Here is a 19,429-nt window from a genome sequence, read left to right as displayed (position 1 = left end):
GTGCCAATATTTACGCACCCAATAATGATAACGCGCAAATTATATTTTTTAAACAACTCAGATCTTTACTTGAACAGTTTCCCAACGACAACATTATAGTAGGTGGCGATTTTAATTGCCCTCTTTCCAAAACCGATAAAGAAGGAGGACGTGATGTTTCGTCAAGAAGGAATGTCGCCAGCGAGATCGAGCAACTGATGTGTATTTTGGATTTAGACGACGTATGGAGAACGCTACATCCAGAAGAAAAACAATTTACTTGGCGAACATCTGACTTGAAAATAAAATGCAGATTAGATTATTGGCTAATAGCCCGTCAACTATTACAAAATTCCCGCGTGCAGAAATGTGAAATCAAGCACGCTGCACATTGCGATCACTCTTTAGTGACGTTGGAATTGCCAATTAATGAGAAATACCCAAGAGGTCCTGGATTCTGGAAATTCAATTCCTCCCTCTTAGAAGATGATGAATATGCAGAAAAATTAATGTTTAAAATTCCGCACTTTATAAACAAGTATCAGGATCTTGAAGATCACGGACTCTTATGGGAGTTGATTAAAATGGAAATAAGGGCGTTCACAATTAGTTATTCAAAACAAAAAGCTAAAATGAAAAAAGATTATGAAAAAGATCTCGTACAGGAAGTCTCAAGACTGGGAAATATGGGTGAAAACTGCCCATCAGCAGAAGCCGTCCAGAGATACATTAAAGTTAAGAACGAATTGGATAAGATTTCCTACGACCGGGCAAGAGGAGCATGTGTGCGCTCCAAGGCCCGTTGGCATGAGTTCGGCGAACGAAGTTCGAAATATTTTCTTAATCTTGAGAGACGAAATTATGAAAATAAATGCATTACCAGCCTTATACAAGAAAACGGAAGCAGTATCACGGACCCAAAGGAAATCCTAAAAGAACAAAAAAGATTTTATCAATCCTTATATTCCTCGCAAAATCCTCAAATAAACGATCCTAAATTCAAAGTGTTCTTCGATAATGACAAGGTAGAAAAGCTGAATGATGAACAAAGAAAGAATTGCGAAGGCTTGCTGACGGAGAATGAGTGCTGGAATGCTTTAAAATGTTTCCAAAAAAACAAATCCCCTGGCAATGACGGTTTTACTGCCGAATTTTACAGCTTCTTCTGGAGTCAATTAGGCAAGATAATGGTAAACAGTTTTAATTATGGATTCCATAAAGGTGAGCTGTCAGTTTCTCAAAGACAAAGCATCATACGTCTTATTCCAAAAAAGAACAAAAATTTATTGTATCTTAAAAATTGGAGACCTATTTCACTTTTAAATGTGGATTATAAGATTGCCTCTAAAGCTTTAGCTCTCAGACTAAAAAAGGTTCTATCGGCAGTTATAAATAACACACAAACTGGTTACGTAGAGGAAAGATTTATCGGTGAAAACATCAGACTTATAAGCGACATCCTCAATTTCACCGTTGACCAGGACATAGAGGGAATTGCTTTATTCATCGATTTTGAAAAAGCATTCGATAGTTTAGAATGGGAGTACCTATTTAAAGCTCTAGATACCTTTCAATTTGGACCCGACTTTAAGACTTGGGTGAAAACTCTGTACACAAACATTTCTAGCTCCATAATAAACAACGGCTTCGCCTCCGAGTCATTTACTTTAAAGAGAGGAGTAAGACAAGGCTGCCCTTTGTCTGGCTTGTTGTTCATTTTAGCCGCAGAATTACTGTCTTGCTCAATAAGAGCTGATGAACATATAAAGGGAATTCGAGTCCTAAACAAAGAAATAAAATTATCTCAATATGCCGATGACACCACCTCCTTTTGCAAAGATAAAGAGTCGCTTGGGAAACTGTTAGAGTTATTAGACCTATTTAAAGATTGCAGCGGTTTAAAGCTTAACCAAAGTAAATCTGAAGCAATGTGGCTTGGAAAAAACCCAAATAGGACTGATACACTATTTGGAGTTCAGTGGCCACAAAGGCCTATCTCCGCCTTAGGGATATCATTCTCTTACAATCTAAAACTTTGCGAACAGGAAAATTTTTCACAAAAGATATGTAAAATTCAAAAGCTGTTTAATATATGGTCTCAAAGAGATCTCTCACTTTATGGCAAGATAACAATCGCCAAAACATTAGGGCTATCGAAACTTATCTTTGTAAGTTCGTGCATACATACACCGCCTCATTATATAGATATCACTAATAGATTGATTACAGATTTTGTCTGGAATAACAAGAAACCAAAGATAAAAAGGGATACTCTTATAGGTCCAAAAGAAAGAGGAGGGCTGGATTTACCAGAATTTGAGACTATATCCAAGTCGTTACAAAGTGCTTGGGTTCAAAGAATGAAGAATGGTGTAGAGGATCAGTGGATGTTAATTCCTTTATTTTATTTGAAAAATGTTGGAGGGCCATTTATTTTTGATTGTGATTATGATGTAAAATTTCTAGGCCTAAACAACTTACCAATCTTTTACGCTGATGTTCTTAACACCTGGGCCGAAGTCCGAGAGCAAACTTTGGACAATGAAATCTGTGTTGAGAATGTAATCTTATGGAATAATAAGCATATTTTAATAGACGGTAAATCAGTATATTGGAAAGAATGGCATGAAGCTGGTATACTTAGAATTAAAGACCTACTAGATGAAAAAAACAGATTCCTCACACTTAATAAGTTTCTTTTAAAAACTGGCCTCAAGGCGCCTTTTACTAAGTTATTTGGTTTAATATCAGCTATACCTTATAGATGGAAGTGCGCTTTGAGACCGGGATTTATCATGAACAATCAAGATATGGAACAAAATACAACTAAGGAAATTAACGTGGTTACTAGCAAGAAGGTTCGCAATATACTTATTCAAAGGAAATTTGTAGAACCGTTGGCTAGCCTTCGACTATGCAGGCAAGGATTGGACAGTTCCAAACTTAGTTCTATTTATATGCTTCCATTTAAAATAACTAAAGAAACAAAATTAAGCATATTTCAATATAAGATTGTTCATAATATTCTTCCACATGGGGTTCTGTTACACAGAATGAAAATCGTAAACTCTCCTCTCTGCATACATTGTGATTCCCTAGAAACGCTCTCCCATATGCTAGTTAACTGTATAGTAATTCAAAAGTTTTGGTTTGAAGTAATTAGCTGGTGGAAAACTCACAGTGGTGAATGTTTGCTATTAGATGACTTAAGTATAATGTATGGCTATAATCCCGAAGATCCTAAAAGGCAAATCCTTAACTATTATATCCTTCTTGGCAAGAGACATATCTTCCTGCAAAGGAGCGAAATTAAACCCCCAAGCTTTGATCACTTTCTTGAATTCGTTAAAGACAAGTTAATTGTACAAAGATCGATTTTTTATTCCAAAGGACAAAAAGCAAAATTTCTTTCACAATGGAAGCCTCTCCTCTCCTTACTGTAAATGATTATAATCTAATCTACGTATGCGTGAAGCAAGCCTGGTTGCAGTGTATGTTGTATTAATCGTTGGAATCTTAATTCTTAATTGTAATTTTTTGTAACCTTAAATTTTGTAGTGAAAGTGTTGTAAGTGATGTAGTGGTAATAAAGATCTCTGTTAATAAAAAAAAAAAAAAAAAAAAAAAAAAAATCCTCGCTCCCGGATGTTTCTTTTCAGCGTGGGTTCTTGACCTACTTTAAAAAAGGGCTGATTTACAGGCGAAAATCCATTTCTCTGGTCGACAATTTATCCAGCTAACTTTGATAACTTTTACGGGCTCCTAGAGTTAGTACCCTCTGGCATCAGTCCCTTTCTTGTCTTTTTTTGACCTTCGATGTGACGGTATCGCATTGAACACTTTGCTCTCTACGCAGTAGTAGCTACAAAATAATTGTCCCACACACACACAATTGGCTATCAAATGGTTTACCCAGATGACCAAAACCCTAAAAACCTCGTTCTTTTTTATCTGCTACCATCCGTCCCCGAGGCAGCCTGGGGGAGAAGTCCAGAGCTTCGGGTCCGAGGGCTGGTATAGTGAGGGTGGGCAAATTAAAACTAACTTTTCATTGTTTTCTTCTGTGTGTGTGTGCCAGTGTATGCGAAGTATTTCTGGCCGCTTGAAACAATATCGCCGGTTGTTGTTGTTGTTGTTTTTTTAAAGTCTGGGTATCCCGGTTTTTTGTTGATGCAATGTAAGTCAGGTTCTCTATATTTTCTACATAAATTATTGAACGAAACAGCATATTTGCGTTCGATGAAAAGTCCCGAAGTGGAAATTACGGCCTTTTTTGTTTGCTCTACGGTGGGGAATAGACCGACAAGTGAGAGATAGATGGTAGAAAGGAACCATTCAGAGGCCGATCCTGTACTCTTTGTAAAGAGTTGCAAGGTTTTACTCAGGTAATCAGGTAATGACGTGCCTCAAATGGTTCCTCTGAGTTCACTGATGATAAATTTGCCTGTAAAGTTCATAAGAGGAAACTTTGACTACTTTCTTGGCCGGCGAAATAGCGTATTTTATGAAGAGGTGAGTGCTCTTCAGTTGTTTGTTTTAACTATATTACTATTTGTACGAACATTTTGTGTCAATTTAACAATTTTTAGTAAATTTAAAGCATTTTGTCGACCAGTTGGGAAGGGTGCATTAAGGGCGACCTTCCCCCTGGGTCACTGAAGCAACAGGACGAGTTTATAATGAATGCAAGCTCTTCAATGAACATAAACACTGTTGAAAAATAAATTAAAAAAGTAGTACCTTGGGTGGTGTCGATATCATTTGTTGACCTTTGTTGTTTGTTCGCCAAACGCAGTTTTTCCCCATTTGAACTCTAACAACTTCCAGCCCCTCAGTAACGGGTTTTTATCGAATGAAACAAACTTTCAGATGCACTTTATCGAAGGTTCTTGATTTGAGATACTGTACATGTATTTTCGTTTAGCCAATATGAAATTGTGTCGGTATTGACACTGCACTTGACCTTCTGAGCCGCGGTTTGACTTATTCCATGTATACGTTAAAATTAAAAAAAAAAACGATAGAAGACTTAAATATTCATTAGATACTACATTATAGAACATTATATTACGTTATATTCATCTTCACTGAAAAAATGCATATTTGGCCACATTAAATATAATTTCATGGAGTTTGTGTTACCCGCGGTTGCGTGACGGTTTCAACGTTTTATGCAAAAACATCGAAAATGAACTGCGCGCTTACCTCTCTCGGCTCGTTGCTTTTTAATTGCCCAAGCTGGATTTTTTATATGTTGTACTACAACAGAAGGGCTTTACTGAGGTTTAATAATTCTTCAAAAATTCCGTGTACCAAGCCGTGATTTTTTCCTTCAAAGTTTCGCAAAATTTCATTGTTTATGAAAGTGCTGAAGATAGGAATCTTCGGGCGTTTTTTAACCGAGTAAAAAATTCATTATCTTGCAATATTTTTACCAAATACTATTGTAACTGGGATGCCTTACTTACCTGCCAAAGATGAACTTGTTTCCTTGAACCGTCTTTCTTCCCGAGGGCTTTGAAAATGGTATAATTCAAAGGTTTTAGACCGGCGACTATATGGCGTGGGGCTGCATTTCACTTTTTGCCGGTTTTCTCGAAAAAGAAAATTCTTTGGAAACTTTGATTGTGATTTTCGAAAATGTTTCACCAAAGGGTTTTTTCTGACTGAATATGAAGAATTTCGAAATTTCCGTTTTGACGGCAAATTCTCGATATTTACAGACAGCCGCTCTTAATTATTCGCGACAGTCAGTTTAAAGCTCGCTAAATAAAGACAGAGATACGGGACCGCGCTTAAAGGGAACCTCCACTCTTACTACAGAATAAGTTTAAATCGAATAAAATTATGTTGATAAACAAATTTGTTCGAAATTTGTCCTTAAAAAAAGTGTTTATATCAGGAAAAGTGAATTTTAAAATCGCCTATTTTCACTTTCAAATTTCGCGGGCGCAGCCATCTTAATAATTGTGACGTGTTACGGTTGCTCTATTGTTCTGACACAAAGAGCTTTTGTTTAATAACAATAGGGCAACCGTAACACTTCACAATTATTCAAGATGGCGACGCCCGCAAAATTTGAAAACAAAAATAGGCGAATCTAAAAGTTATTTCTTTCGGATAGAAACGCTTTCTTTAAAAATATTTTGGATTGACTTGACTGTAACAGTTATTTCCTGTAATTTAAAGTTATCTTTTTGTTGAAGTGGAGGTTCCCTTTAAGCAAGTTGGAAAAACAAAAGAACAGGGTAAGGAGGGAGGGGAGAGAGAAGTGCGGCAGCGTAAGAAGCTAGGCAATAGTAAAAAGGAGAGAAAACAATTCACGGCTGCCAGCAGCCGAAGGATTCTTTCGCAAAAGAGACCTAAACGAGATGCAGAGCTCTTACTTATACTCGCGCTTTAAGGGAATGGTGCGAATATCAACACTATTTTGTAAAGTCAGACCATCACATGTTAGGTTGGTTAAATTAACCCTTTAAGTCCCAAGAGTGATCGACATCAACTTTCTCGTAGCAACATCAATACATGATCAAGAGAAAAGGTGATGGGAGTCAATATAATGATCACCTTAGGCAAAAATACTTTGATCTTTTATCAACTTCTCTCAATTAATTCTCTAAGGAAATGTATGGAGATCAGTCTGGAGAATTTGTATGGCGGTTAAAGGATTAAAAGTACCTTCGGAGATGTGCCTCCAACGTCTTTGTAAAACTGGAAGGTAGTACCATCATCACTATACTTTAACTTGTATTTGGTCACCCAGTTGTTATATCCATTTTCCCCTTGGGTCGCTATTCGTGTAACTGTAGTATAGCTACCGAAATCCACCTGAAGCCATTGATTGACATCATTTGTGAGAGCTGACCAGCCACCAAATTTGCTTCCATCTGCTTGCAAGTACAGCCTGGCTTGTGATGCAGAATGGTTGCCATTCATTTGTGAAGAGGCGCTTATCTGAGCATCAAGAATTGTTCTACTTTCCATTCCAAGAGGAGCTATGCAACCTGTTAAATACAAACTCTTAACTGTCTATTGCGTGGTTATTGTTATGTTCTGTTGGGATAAATTCAGCTCGCAAGAGTAAGGCACTTTAAGGGATATCCTACCCGATAGTATACTATGTTTTATCGTTGCGGATATTCATGAACGACAAAATTGCCTATGAATTGGAACCTTTCAATGCCGTCCTGATTCGAGCGAATGACTCATCTCGATGATTACAAGTAGCAATAACTGGGTACTCCGCTTTGCTGGCTGATTCTTGGTGTTGCAGAAACCAACATTTGTAATTTCCAGTTTGATCCGCAATGGTAAACAAAGAATCACATCGAGCAAGAGATCATTCTCTCTTGCATCGAGGTGAACCACAACGGTATCGTCATTAATCAATCAATTGATCAATTAATTAATTTATTTATTTAGGATTCACAAAATACGAAAAAGTAATTTTTTGCAATCCCCAATTTTTCGTAAGATCGTCGAGATCGAGCACCTACCGTAACGGGCGTCCATTTTGGATTTTAGTTTAAAAAATTACTTAATTCTGTTTGCAAAACGAAATGAGTCAAGGTTTAAAATAAACTCTCCCTCTCCTAAAGAAACAATAAACATTTTTTGTCTTAAACAGGGTCAGAATTTGCCTCGGCGTCACACCTCAACCTAAACTTCCCTCAAGTACCCACCCCACCCCCAGGGTAAAAATCGACGAGCTTAATTACGGGAAAATAGGGAACTCTAAAGTTGCGTTTTTAACTGTGACGATCTTCATTACATTTAAAAGGGTTGCTGTGGGCTGCTCTCCCCCCTGGTATAAGCTCCCCCAATTGAAAGCTCTCCTAGTCGGTGCAGGCCCCTCTACCTGTAAGCAAAAAACACACCCAGTTTGAACCCCCCTAGCTTGTTTTGAAGGAAATTCTTTTTTAAATGATGTTGTGACGCTTCCAAAAGCCAGTACCTTCAAAACGTATTTTGCCAGAACTGCTATGTAGCTTGTTTTGAAACGCTGTTTTAGTCCAGTATAAGTCAGCCTCCCCGATATATGACCCCACCCAGTTTATTAGCCCCCCTAAAACCCCTTACGAAGTTTTACTAGCACAGGGCTTGTAACCGACGGTTTACGGTGTTCGAGATATCAGTCATATTGGAACGGAGCTAAGGCCCAGGCCAAACGTCCAACTTTTCATGAGACGGAACAAACCTAGTGAGGTAAGTTCATGAAAAGTTCGACGTTTGGCTTAGTTAAGTTCGTCTGAAGGAGTTTGGATCGTCCAACACGTCTGAAGATCACCTCGGCGCTAACCATCGATCATCACACACGAAGAACTCAACAAAAATGTGTGATAATGTACAACTGGACTAAAAACAAGCTAAGTATACCTGGACAACCATAAAGTTCCATTCTTATCGCCATCTCGTTATTCCATTGCACCGGCTGTAAGCGGATAAAACGTGTTGTAATTGGCGGATTTATTCGATTATACACAACAGTGTCCTTGTCTTTATTCCCGTCAAAAATCTAGAAAGAGAACGACGCAGTTCTTCACGTTAGTACACACAACAGTCTACTCTGTCTGAACTAGTCAGCGTGGGGAGGAGCGTTGTGCGACAACAACACAAACGGCTGCGAGGGAGACTATCTTTTAACGGACACCTCTATAAGAAGACAACACGGTAAAACGGACACCTCGAGTTCGTCTCTGCCTTTCTTCACTTCTTTTAGTTGGCTCTTTTTTAGACGGACAACTCGGTAAAACGGACACCTTGACTTAATCCCTGCCTTTCTTTACTTTTTTTAAGTTGCCTCCTTTCCATGAGAGGGACACCTCGGTAAAAAAGACACCTAGCTGAGTTAGCCTCTGTACTCCTTTACTTCCTTTATTTGAATCTGTGACTATAACACAGACAACTTTCTAAGACGGTGACTTGATGCCGGTCCTAAAGGTGTCCGGACCATTAGAAGAGTTACGGGGGGGGGGGGGGGGGGGGTGGAGGTTGGGGGAGCAAAGTACCAAAAAAATTTTCGCGCAAGAGAAAATTTAATTTTAAAAAATCATGCACGCCAATTAATCCTAAAAAATATTCATGCTTTGGCCTAAAAATAATTCATACAAGGAATTTGATAACGAAAAAAAATTCTTGCGGCTCGAAAATTCAACACCCCACTCCCCCATAACTTTTCAAATGGTCCGTCCCTTAGAAAGGGTCGACTCCACCCCTCAAAATGTAACCTACCAATGAAAGACAAATGATTAACTGACAAGGAGGTCTGTAGGGACCTCGGCGCACTTACTTAACGCAAGAAAGTTATCTCCTTCTTTGAAACATTGTTATCAATGGAACTTCAGAACCTTAAGTCTAGGCTTCCCATAATAGTTTTTAATACAGGTCTTCAGAGTACTCCTAATTTTCTTGTCCAAAATAATTCAAACTCCGAGAATTAGCCATGATCGGTTTTTCCGCCTGTAAAAGGTATGGGGTTGAGTCTGCATACGAGCCGTGTGGCTTACCAGACCGTGCGGGACTTCAATCCCGGTATCTGTAGCATAAAGCGACTAGGAGTAATACCACTTCTCCCTGGAAGGGTTGCATATCCATCGGAGCATACCAGCAGTACGTTTCCAGTACCCATTTATACAGCTCGGTGAAGAGAGACAAAATGAAGCCAAGGCTTGTGTCTACGATGAGAACGCGACGGCAAAGCTTGAACCCGAGTCTCCATGCTTCCAAACGTCTGTATTAGCTTTAACTGTTATATTTAGGATAGCTTTGCTACCTTAGCTATACTAAATCTGACTCCAATGTTTGGACGTTTTACAACTTTCTAAGTCAAAACAAACCATAGTAGACGAAGCATATGAGGCAAACGCCATACTGAATAGAATGCCTCACCAACTTCACTCAAAAACGATTGATAGTAAAGATGTGTCATTAGTTCTCCTACAATCTTACCAAACCGTGAATTGAGTGAGTTTTAAAAACAATATGTGCTCTGCATGTCTGAGCCATGTCTGAGCATTTAAAGGCTTGAAAAAAGAAAATACTATTTTAATAGTGCTAAGTGAATAAAGGTAGGAAAAGATAGTTTACCTTGGCCGAATTGTCCGATGGATCTTTGTAGTAATGAAAGGTTATTCCATTATCACTGTACAGTAGTCGGTACTTGGTAACCCACCAATTCCCCCATCCATTTCTCCCTTGTGTTGCGACGCGAGTCACCGTTGTGTAACTACCAAGATCAACCTGAAGCCAGGGATTTGGGTCATTTTTACGAGGGCACCATGCACCAGCTTTGTTGCTATATGACCGGAAATTTAACCTGCCTTGGCTGGGAGTGTGTAGAACTCTGCCACCCCATTGTGAAGAGGCGGAAAGCTGGGCATCTTTGATCGCTCTGCTTTCCATACCAAGAGCTTCAATGCAACCTGTTTCATAGATTTTCAGCTTTGAAAAATGTATTTGTTGTGTATCAATGAGTATAAATCGTAAAACAGATAGCCGCCCTTCTGTTGCCCATTCTGGGCCATTTCTTTGAAGCAGCCTTTCTCTGGAGGGGTTATGACGGCCGGAATTCACCGCATAAAAACATTTGGGTGCAAAGTTTCGCTGGGTCGCGGAGTCCCTTCCTTTTCTCAGACCAAACAAGACTTGACCCTTTAAGCCCCAATATCCACATACAAATTCTCCAGACTCATCTCCATACATTTCCTTGAAAAATTAGTTGTGAGAATTTATTTCAAGATCGAAGCATTTCCCCTTTGATTATTTATGGATATTGCTAGGTGAAAATTGATGTTGGTCACTCTTGGGACTTAAAGGGTTAAATTTGCTTCTAATATAAAAATTAGTACAGGTAATAGCATGATTAGTAGTTGATATTTGGCATAAATACCACGAGCGATATTTCGAAATTGTTATACGTAATTTCACGAGCCGTTAGGCGAGTGAAATTTGGGACAATTTTGAAATATCACGGGTGGTATTTACGCCAAATATCACGTACAAAGTATGCTATCATTTGTTCATACTACTACCCGCAAAAGTTTTGTAATTATCACATGTAGGTATTTTAAATTAAGCTGAAATACCACTGCTCTAAGCCAATCAAATTGCAGAAATTTCTCAGGTGGTAGTATAAAAAATGAAACTGTATTTCCTACATCTGAGTCCGGAAATTAAAACGACGTCTCTTTTTCAACAACAACTGTTAGTGATTAAATACATCAACTGATTAAATCATATTAACTGTGTTCATTGACAAATGTTTGACCCCTACTAGAATTTAACTACTTTAACGTTTTTAACCGTATGTTAGTATGCTTGTATAGTACCTTGGTTTATTAGTTGATCATATTATTACAGCGCTATCCCTGTACCAAAAATAACGAATAACACAGAGTTCTAAATGATACGTAATATGAGAGCATTTAGGGGAGCCCAGGGTCCCCTTTCTTAACTGGTATCTTATTTTGGTTTCGGCAATTTTTTCACTTTTCCGTGTTGAAGGTAGTGGTAACAAAAAGTCTTTTACATGCGATTTACAGTATGATTGAGAGCAAAACATAGTGTGATTCGTCAGTAAATTACACTGCTGAGAGCCAATCAGATTGCAGGGATCACCAGTGATTTCAAATGTACCTATGTTAGTATGCTTGTATAATACTTTGATAAGTTGATCATATTTGTTGGCTTGACACTAGAAGCGAAGTTAGTTTCAAGGACGCACTTGATTCAAGTGCACTTGGAAATCTTAAGTGGCTTTATAGAAAACATGGTTTCACACTTGTTGACAAAGTCTATTACTTGAAGTAAAAGCTGTCAATCTCTCTGTTCATTAGAATCTTGGAACCACTAGCACTGCACGTGCACATGGCTTCCATTTCTTATTGGTCAAGTGTGTTCTCAAGTGTGGTGTAGACCATACCTGGCGGCGAACTTCGGCTTGTTTGATCTACGAACGTTTCCATGGTCACCACGTAAAGTTGAAGTGCGTACAGTTTACCCCTTCACACTCAAAGTAGGTTCCAAGTACACTTACATTACACTTGGAGGCTCTAGTGCGAAGCCAACAATTATATTACAACGCTATCCCCGGACTAGTAGCTAGATGTCCATCGTAGCAAACACAACAAATAACACGTAAACATGAGAGCATTTAGGGGAGCTAGCCGAAGGCCCCCTTTGTTAACTGGTATTTTATTTGCTTACGCCAATTCTTCCCCTTTCTCTTGGTGGAAGTGGGTTGAATGTCGTGTCCCTTTTCTTAGTCCGCCCTTACTTTATAAAATGGAAACAAAACTGCTTTTACATCTAATTTTGTATTCGAAACAGAAATGATGCGGTATAGAGTCAAAATGGTGCAAGTCAAAACAGAAATGATGCGATTTAGAACATGAATGATGTGATTCAGAATATAATTGAGAGCAAAAAAAAATGGTGAGACTCGTGAGTAAACTACGTATTCTCTACTGAGAGCCAATCAGATTGCAGGGATCACCAGTGATTTCAAAAGGGATATAATAAATAAAAGAGTACCTTGGCAACCGTAGATTTCCAGTCTCATCGTTATGTGGTTAAACCATGCCACAGGTACGATTCGAATGTATCGTGCTAAGATGGATTTATTCACTCGGTTATACATAATTCGATTGGGACCGCCAGAATTCCCAGTAAAAACCTGGAAAAAGAATCATTTACATGTATGACAACACTGAGCAGTCCTTTGAGACAGGGTAGACTGCTACACAGCAGTTTTTAGTGTCATAACGCAACGCTGGGGTGGGGGGGGGGGGGGGGGGGGGGGGGGGAGAGCGTTGCGTGACGACACTGAAAACGGATGTGTAGCAGTACTAAGGGAGAGCGGCTTATAGCAGTTAGAGCGCTAGAACTCTAATCCGGAGGCCCCACGTTCAAACCCTGCCGTGACCGCTCGCTGGACTGGTTCTCGGTAGTCCCGAGTTCAACTCCTCGGTCACCCTTGTAAATAGCCACCTGGTTTGCCTCCTGCCAGTTGGGATTCTTAACCATTGTAGGTCACAATGAGGTCTACCAGTTATTGTGTTACCTAGGGGCGGGATCCCGGAATTTTTGACTGGGGGGTCCAAACTTTGGTTCAGAAAGTACTGTTGAACGTTTTTGTGGCAAATTACTTCTCACAAAGACCGCCACATGTTTCTCAATCTGTGAACGCTGGTCGCCGTTGGCGCGGGAAAGACTGCTTTGCGAGCAGAGGCGAACAGTTCATGGGAGGGTACTCAAAAACAATCACATTTTGAATATCCCTGGAATTTAGTTTAGTGGCAAAATGCAACCCGCGTTTCATTAAAAAAATCAGCCAGTTAAAAAGTGATACACGATCCTGTCGATGTAAGAATTGCATTCTCAAACAAGCTTCAGGTCTGATAGGGGGGTCCGGACTCCCGACTCTCCCGGAATGCCGTGAAGAGCAGCTGAAATAGTGAGATTTGACATACTTTAAAGCTTGTTGACCCTTAATCTTAACCTGCATTTTTGACCGTTGACGGTAAAAAACAACCTTTTCTGGCTGTACGCGGTTAATGTTTAGGCCATTTGAAGCTATTTGACAGCTGACCGTAAACCCCATTGAGACCTCCATTAAGGCAGCTATGTTTGGAAACCTTTTTGAATTCAGTATTTGCCTCACCTTCTTCTTTCATATTAAATCACTAAGCGTTCCATACAACACTGAGGATATGCCTGAGGCAGATTTTGCCACAGTAGGGGGTGGGGGAGGGGGGACTGGCATTAGGGATTCATTAAGGAGCTTAAGCACTGAACGACGGCGACGGCTACGAAAACGTCACTTAAAAAGTGAATTCGCGCTGCTTCAAACTTTGTCGTCTAAAGGAATGTGTCAAAGTTCAGGAAAGAAAAAGAAAGTTGTTGTCTTGTGTTTCCGTCCTCGACAAAACATGAATTTAGGCACTTTCACTTAGCAAAGATGGCAAAAAAATGTACAAAAAAAGCGTGATGTACATGCAAGGTTCTTGTTTTACTAATCAAACCGAACTATTGATTGTTTGCCGTTCTCTTTGCCGTTGTCGTCGTCGTTGCCTAAGCTCCCTATTTAGCAAGTCCAGCGCACCTTTGCTGAAGCATTCGAATTATTAGATTCTTTGTAAAATTGCCATATGACTCCGTCAGAGCTATACCGGATCTTAAACTTTGTCACCCATTCTGAAAGTCCGTATCCACTTCCCTGAGTCGCGACACGTGTTACTTTGGTGTAACCACCAAGGTCCACTTGAAGCCACTGGTGAAGATCATTTGTAGCCGCTGCCCAGCATCCTATATTCCTCCACGACTGTCTCGAATTTAGCCTTGCCTTTTTTGCAGAATAGTCACGTCGCCAGTTCTTGGTATAATGTGAAGATGCACTTATTTGAGCATTAGAAATGGAACCACTTTCCATTCCAAGAGGATCTATATATTTCAGGCAAAAAATATGTCAAACAAGGAAACAAATAATAGGAAAAAGTCAAGAGGTAGTGGATGTCGAATTTCGTAGCCCGCTTGGACGAGATCCTATAACCTACCCTACGGCAAGGGCCGTAGAAAGCTCTCTGAACAACAGTGGCATCTTCCTGACAGAGTTAGATCGCTGTTAGTTTAAGTCGATTAAGCGCTTTTTTCCCAGTGTTGGAATTAAGTCAACTTTAACTCAACTGCTCAAAGAATCTTTAATTTACGTTGAGAAGGCAATGATTCAAAGACTCGTTTACTAGGGTCAGCTACATCCAGTAAAATTCCATCTTCACGCACTTTGTGAGATTATGTGACACGCTTACAAGTTTTTTTAGGGGGCAGGGGTTGGGGGTACTAATCTCCATTAGCACCAACCATTCTTACCGCACAACAGGAGGGGAGGAGCGGGAGAAAAAGAGAAAGCACGAAAGCGATAAGGGAGAGATCCTCTCCTTCTCTTCCCAATTTTCCTTCCCCTTTCCCCTTTTTTTTTGCTTAGATTATGCTATATTGATGAACCTCTATTGAGCGGCCATTAGCCGGCCGGTATCCCGAGGGTGGCAGCTTAATGGAGGTACATATTACTGTGTTTCGCTATCATACTCAACCTACTTATGTTTTGATTGTATCAATTAAAGAAAAATAATATAATTATAATATACTACATAACTTATAAACGTCCTCCGTTCGGTCATTGCAGATAAATCTCAGATTCTCTCGGTCTGAGATTTCCCTGTAATGACCGAACGGACGAGGTTAATAAGTAGCGTATAATCTACAACGTTTTAAAAGTGAAGTTTAAAAAAAGCCTTCATTCGCCAGTCTTCGACAAGGCTTGAAGTTACCGAACGAAGTTACGCGAAAAGATCGCCTCCCCCCCACCCCCCCTGCCCGTCTTGACAATGCAAGGAATAGGCCATTTCCGAGTTCCCCCGGGCCTCTGTATCAAAACGAGGTTAAGTGCTCAGCCTTTGATAAGGAAATGATTATCATTCTCATGCAGATAAAACTCATTTTCACAAAACGTTGTGCACATGGCCTCATTTTAAAAATGAGGGTTTCGGGACCTCGAAATTGGCCTATTGCCTTTGAAAATTTGTGAATTGGAAACTGCCCTAGAAGAAGGCCAGTTGTTCTGAAACATCCTTACCAGAACACGTTAAGGCGTGGTAGGAAGCTTGGAAACCGGAGAAAGATTTGTTGTTGTCTGTTTTAAAAACCACAAACATTTGGTTTGCTGATGAATAGAGTCCATCCTGAGGGGGTGGGTCTCCTCCGTAAAACACTCCCAACTCCTCCCCTGTGGTATTCTCTCCATCGTACACACGAATGACATCTGTGTTGTTTTCAGCCTGCAGATCGAAATGCTTGAACATTAAGAACACGTGTTGAGATTGGTTGACCGTGATCCTCCAGGAGCAGTACACTCCATCCGGGTACTTGTGAGGGAAATTTGGAGACCGGAAGCCACCACTTTGTGCGCTGAAAGTTTCGTTACAAGCTTGACATTCTAGGGTTATAAGATTTTCAAAACAATTAAGTTTGTTGGCTACTCACAGTAACAGGCTTATGGTTATGTGCCGCTGGATGGGCTGGTATTTGCACGTCTGGGTTGACTATAGTGGGGCTGCGTTTTCATTAGAGTTACTAGAATGGGGTCGCAAATTTCAGGATTTGGGGGATCAGAACATTCATGTAGGTAGGGATTTATAAATGAGAAGATTTTTACTTCACTAAGTTTAACCAATGTGTCAATTCATCTCAGGAATGACCTACTGTAGTTAAAAGGCCCGGGGGGGGGGGGGGGGTACTGCCATATACGGGCTATATGGGTATGTGCCGCTGTGAAGGGTATGGTTTTCAAGCAGTTTACTCTAGGATAGGGTATATAAATCAGAGCGTTTGGGTCTAGAATAGGGTATCATTTTTCAGGAAACTGATCTGTTGGTTGAAGATTTTACCTAGAATGGGGAAACAGCTACTCTAGGATAGGGGGATTTTGGGAGTTTACTCTAGTATAGGGTAGCAAAATTCAGCTGGACTAGCTCTGGTATAGGTCAAAGGTTCCAGGGTCCCAGCGGCACATCCCCACCCAGAAATTCCTAAAGTGCCCCCCCCCCCCCGGGTTAAAAGGCTTTATAAGGTTGACGCATAGAAAGAAAGGTACTAAGTTGGGATGGCGAAAATTACATATTCCCATAAGTGACTAAGATAGGGTCTATATTTGGCGACAGAATGGACTATAATGGGGTAGGGATTCTGATAGGCCAGCGGCACATACCTAGCACAACTTAACCAAAGTAATCCCCGCGAAACTTAAAGATCCCGGGGGGGTACTCCTGGGAATTCTTGGTGGGGGTGTGCCGCCCGGTTCCTCAGATCCTGACCCGATTTCAGACCAAAAAATGTAATTTTCAACACCCGTTTTCAGACTAGACCTCTAAAATCCATACCCGTTTCCATACCTGGCCTTTAGGCAGAAATTATGTTATCATTACTTAGCCGTTAGAGCGCAAACAAAAAATTATTCAAATCCATTTCGAATTCGCATATTTCTCTTTCTTGCTTACTCATTTGGAACTGAAACGATAAATACGTTCATACACTCCGTAGTTCCTCGAAAACCATACCCGATTCCAGACCAAAATGGACAAAGCGTAACCCGTTTTCAGACCAAAACGGCGCAAAAACCCTACCGGATGGGGTGGCACATACCTCTATGGCTTATTTAAGGGAGTACCCCCCCGGGTTAAAGATATTCCCTGAGATGCTACAATTGTACTGATAAAGACATGAGTAAACGTTTTGCTCATGTATTGATTAAGAGCATCCTTTTATACATCAGATAAGCGAAATCTTTTTCCTTCGAGCTTTATAAAAGAAAAATTGCCACCTAAACTATCGCTGCATGTATTGCCTGGTACCGACATCATCATATGCACATTGTTTTTTAGCTACTTTTGCACGAAACTAAAACAAATATAATACGTACGTGACGAAAATACGTGTAACAAGGTACACAAGATGACAACAGCTCTCCACAGCGACATCTGCTCGAATTGTGCTGAGCATGAAGCGTCGTAAAGTACAAATCAGCTGACAAATATCTAAAAGACGATTAAAAAAGACGCTTGATATTTGATATCAATGTAAGTCGTAGAAAGACGAATTAACCTCACCTTTCAACTCTTTTGATATTCTGCTCAGAGTCCGATCGATTGTCGTCAAAGATAAACCTATATTTAGTATGTAGACGTATGCACAATGAAGGTCAATTGCCCATTTGTCACTCAAAACAGCTGATTTTTGATTTGGTATAATTGACACGTGTACGGTGACCTTTTAAGCGAAAATTAAATAATGTCTGAAGATTCCTTTCTTGGAAAAGACTCAGAAACTGAAAAGGAGCGGGAAAAAGAAAACAGAAATGGCAAAAAATGGCCCAAGAAAGTGCTCAAGTTGGGGTCATCAGGCTTTGGTATCGGTCCAAAACGTGTTCCTCTTTATAGCCCGAAATGCCACATGTCCGTGTACTGAGTCTGTATACTTATCGCGAAATCACCAATTTTACGTCCCCAATTAAAAGCATTGCTAACTCCTGTAGGCTAAAAATCCTATTTAAAAATATATATATTATCATTATCATCCGGCATCGCTACTATTATTGTTATTATTATTATTATTCTCACAGTAAACTTTGGTACTGGAACTCTTGTCAGAAATTGTTCTCTCTATCAAGTTAATGACCTCATACAGAAAGTTTAGCACCTTTCTCAGGATATTAGCTGTACCAAGCAGCGCTGATTTGTGAAACGTCCGAGACAAGCACTTTAATCCAGAGATACAAATTAAGAATGGAGCCAAGGGCACCAATCACCACAGGAACTACTTCTGTCTCCAAGTTCCATTCTCTAGCATTTACAAGTATACAGTCTCAGTTCCTATTATTATTATTATTATTATTATTATTATTATTATTATTATTATTATTATTATTATTATTATTATTATTATTATTATTATTATTATTATTATTAAATACATTTTAATCGACAAGTAGATGAATTCAGACTATTTTTTAACACGATGATAGCTCTGTAAACTCCAAGGACATTTTACAGATGCACAAACCAGTAATAAGGAATAATTAGAAAGTATCAAAATAAAAAGGATTTGAATATTGATATTTTGACACAATTTGCCATTTCCAAGCTTAGTTCACTTTAATCCAGTCTTTTTTTAATTCCAGGTTGACTTCGTGGTTTTTTTTTAAATTTTCCCTTTTAGTACAACCTCTCTTCTCGCAGCTCTGTTTTAATTTTTAAGCAGATATATAATCCTTTAGCTCATTGGCGGGGTTTGAGCCTTGAAATCTTACACTTTTTTTCCGGTACCTAAGCCGCAGTCTTTTAATCACTAATTAAAAGTTTGTTTGTGTTTTCCCCAAGGAGCCCCCGGCATAATGGGTTCGCAAACCTGTAAAGAATTAGAATATCTCTTCCCAGGGCCAGCGGAAAATACGTCATTATATTCGCATTAACTACGCCATTTGCATGATCGGCGTCATTTTACTACTATCAGGATCCAGTTGATAATCAAGCGAGGTTCAAATAGCAAAAGCCCCAATTTCAGGGGCATGCAACGTCAATTTTCGGAAAATATCGGTTCGGAAGACGATTTGAGATCTAGAATTTTCGGAACATTTTTTGTAAAATTTCTTGCTTGCCTACCTCTCCTAAGATTTTCGAACATCTAACAATTGGTGTAATTGCCCATTTTTAACGGATTTTTACCCTAAAAAGCTCACCTAGAATTTTCGGGAGCCTTTTTTCTGGCTGAAATTTTCGAAAAGGTAAGTTTTGATCCCTATGATTTTCGGATCTCGAGACTTTCAGCTAGGAAATCCGAACGGATGAAAAATTTTTAGTTTTGAACTATATTCTGCAATTTGCATAAGAAAGATAAACCC

The 19,429-nt window shown here is 39.5% G+C and overlaps 1 protein-coding gene across 2 annotated transcripts in view; it reads right to left on the bottom strand.

The window, feature by feature from the left end:
* Nucleotides 1–10,396, bottom strand: part of LOC140953525 (uncharacterized) — a 50,887-nt gene extending 40,491 nt beyond the window's left edge. For both annotated transcript variants that reach the window (XM_073402931.1, XM_073402932.1), the window contains exons 1-3: nt 10,066–10,396; nt 8,356–8,494; nt 6,658–6,983 (exon numbers count right to left, since the gene is read on the bottom strand). In XM_073402931.1, the coding sequence (XP_073259032.1) occupies nt 6,658–6,983; nt 8,356–8,494; nt 10,066–10,380 (780 nt within the window). In that variant the 5' untranslated portion in view covers nt 10,381–10,396. The remainder of the gene's footprint in view (nt 1–6,657; nt 6,984–8,355; nt 8,495–10,065) is intronic.
* Nucleotides 10,397–19,429: the final 9,033 nt, after the last annotated feature.

This window comes from Porites lutea, chromosome 12 (assembly GCF_958299795.1).
Source record: "Porites lutea chromosome 12, jaPorLute2.1, whole genome shotgun sequence".
Taxonomy (NCBI): domain Eukaryota; kingdom Metazoa; phylum Cnidaria; class Anthozoa; order Scleractinia; family Poritidae; genus Porites; species Porites lutea.
The sequence above is the reverse complement of the archived record's forward strand: the minus strand, read 5'-3'. Positions and strand labels throughout refer to the sequence as shown.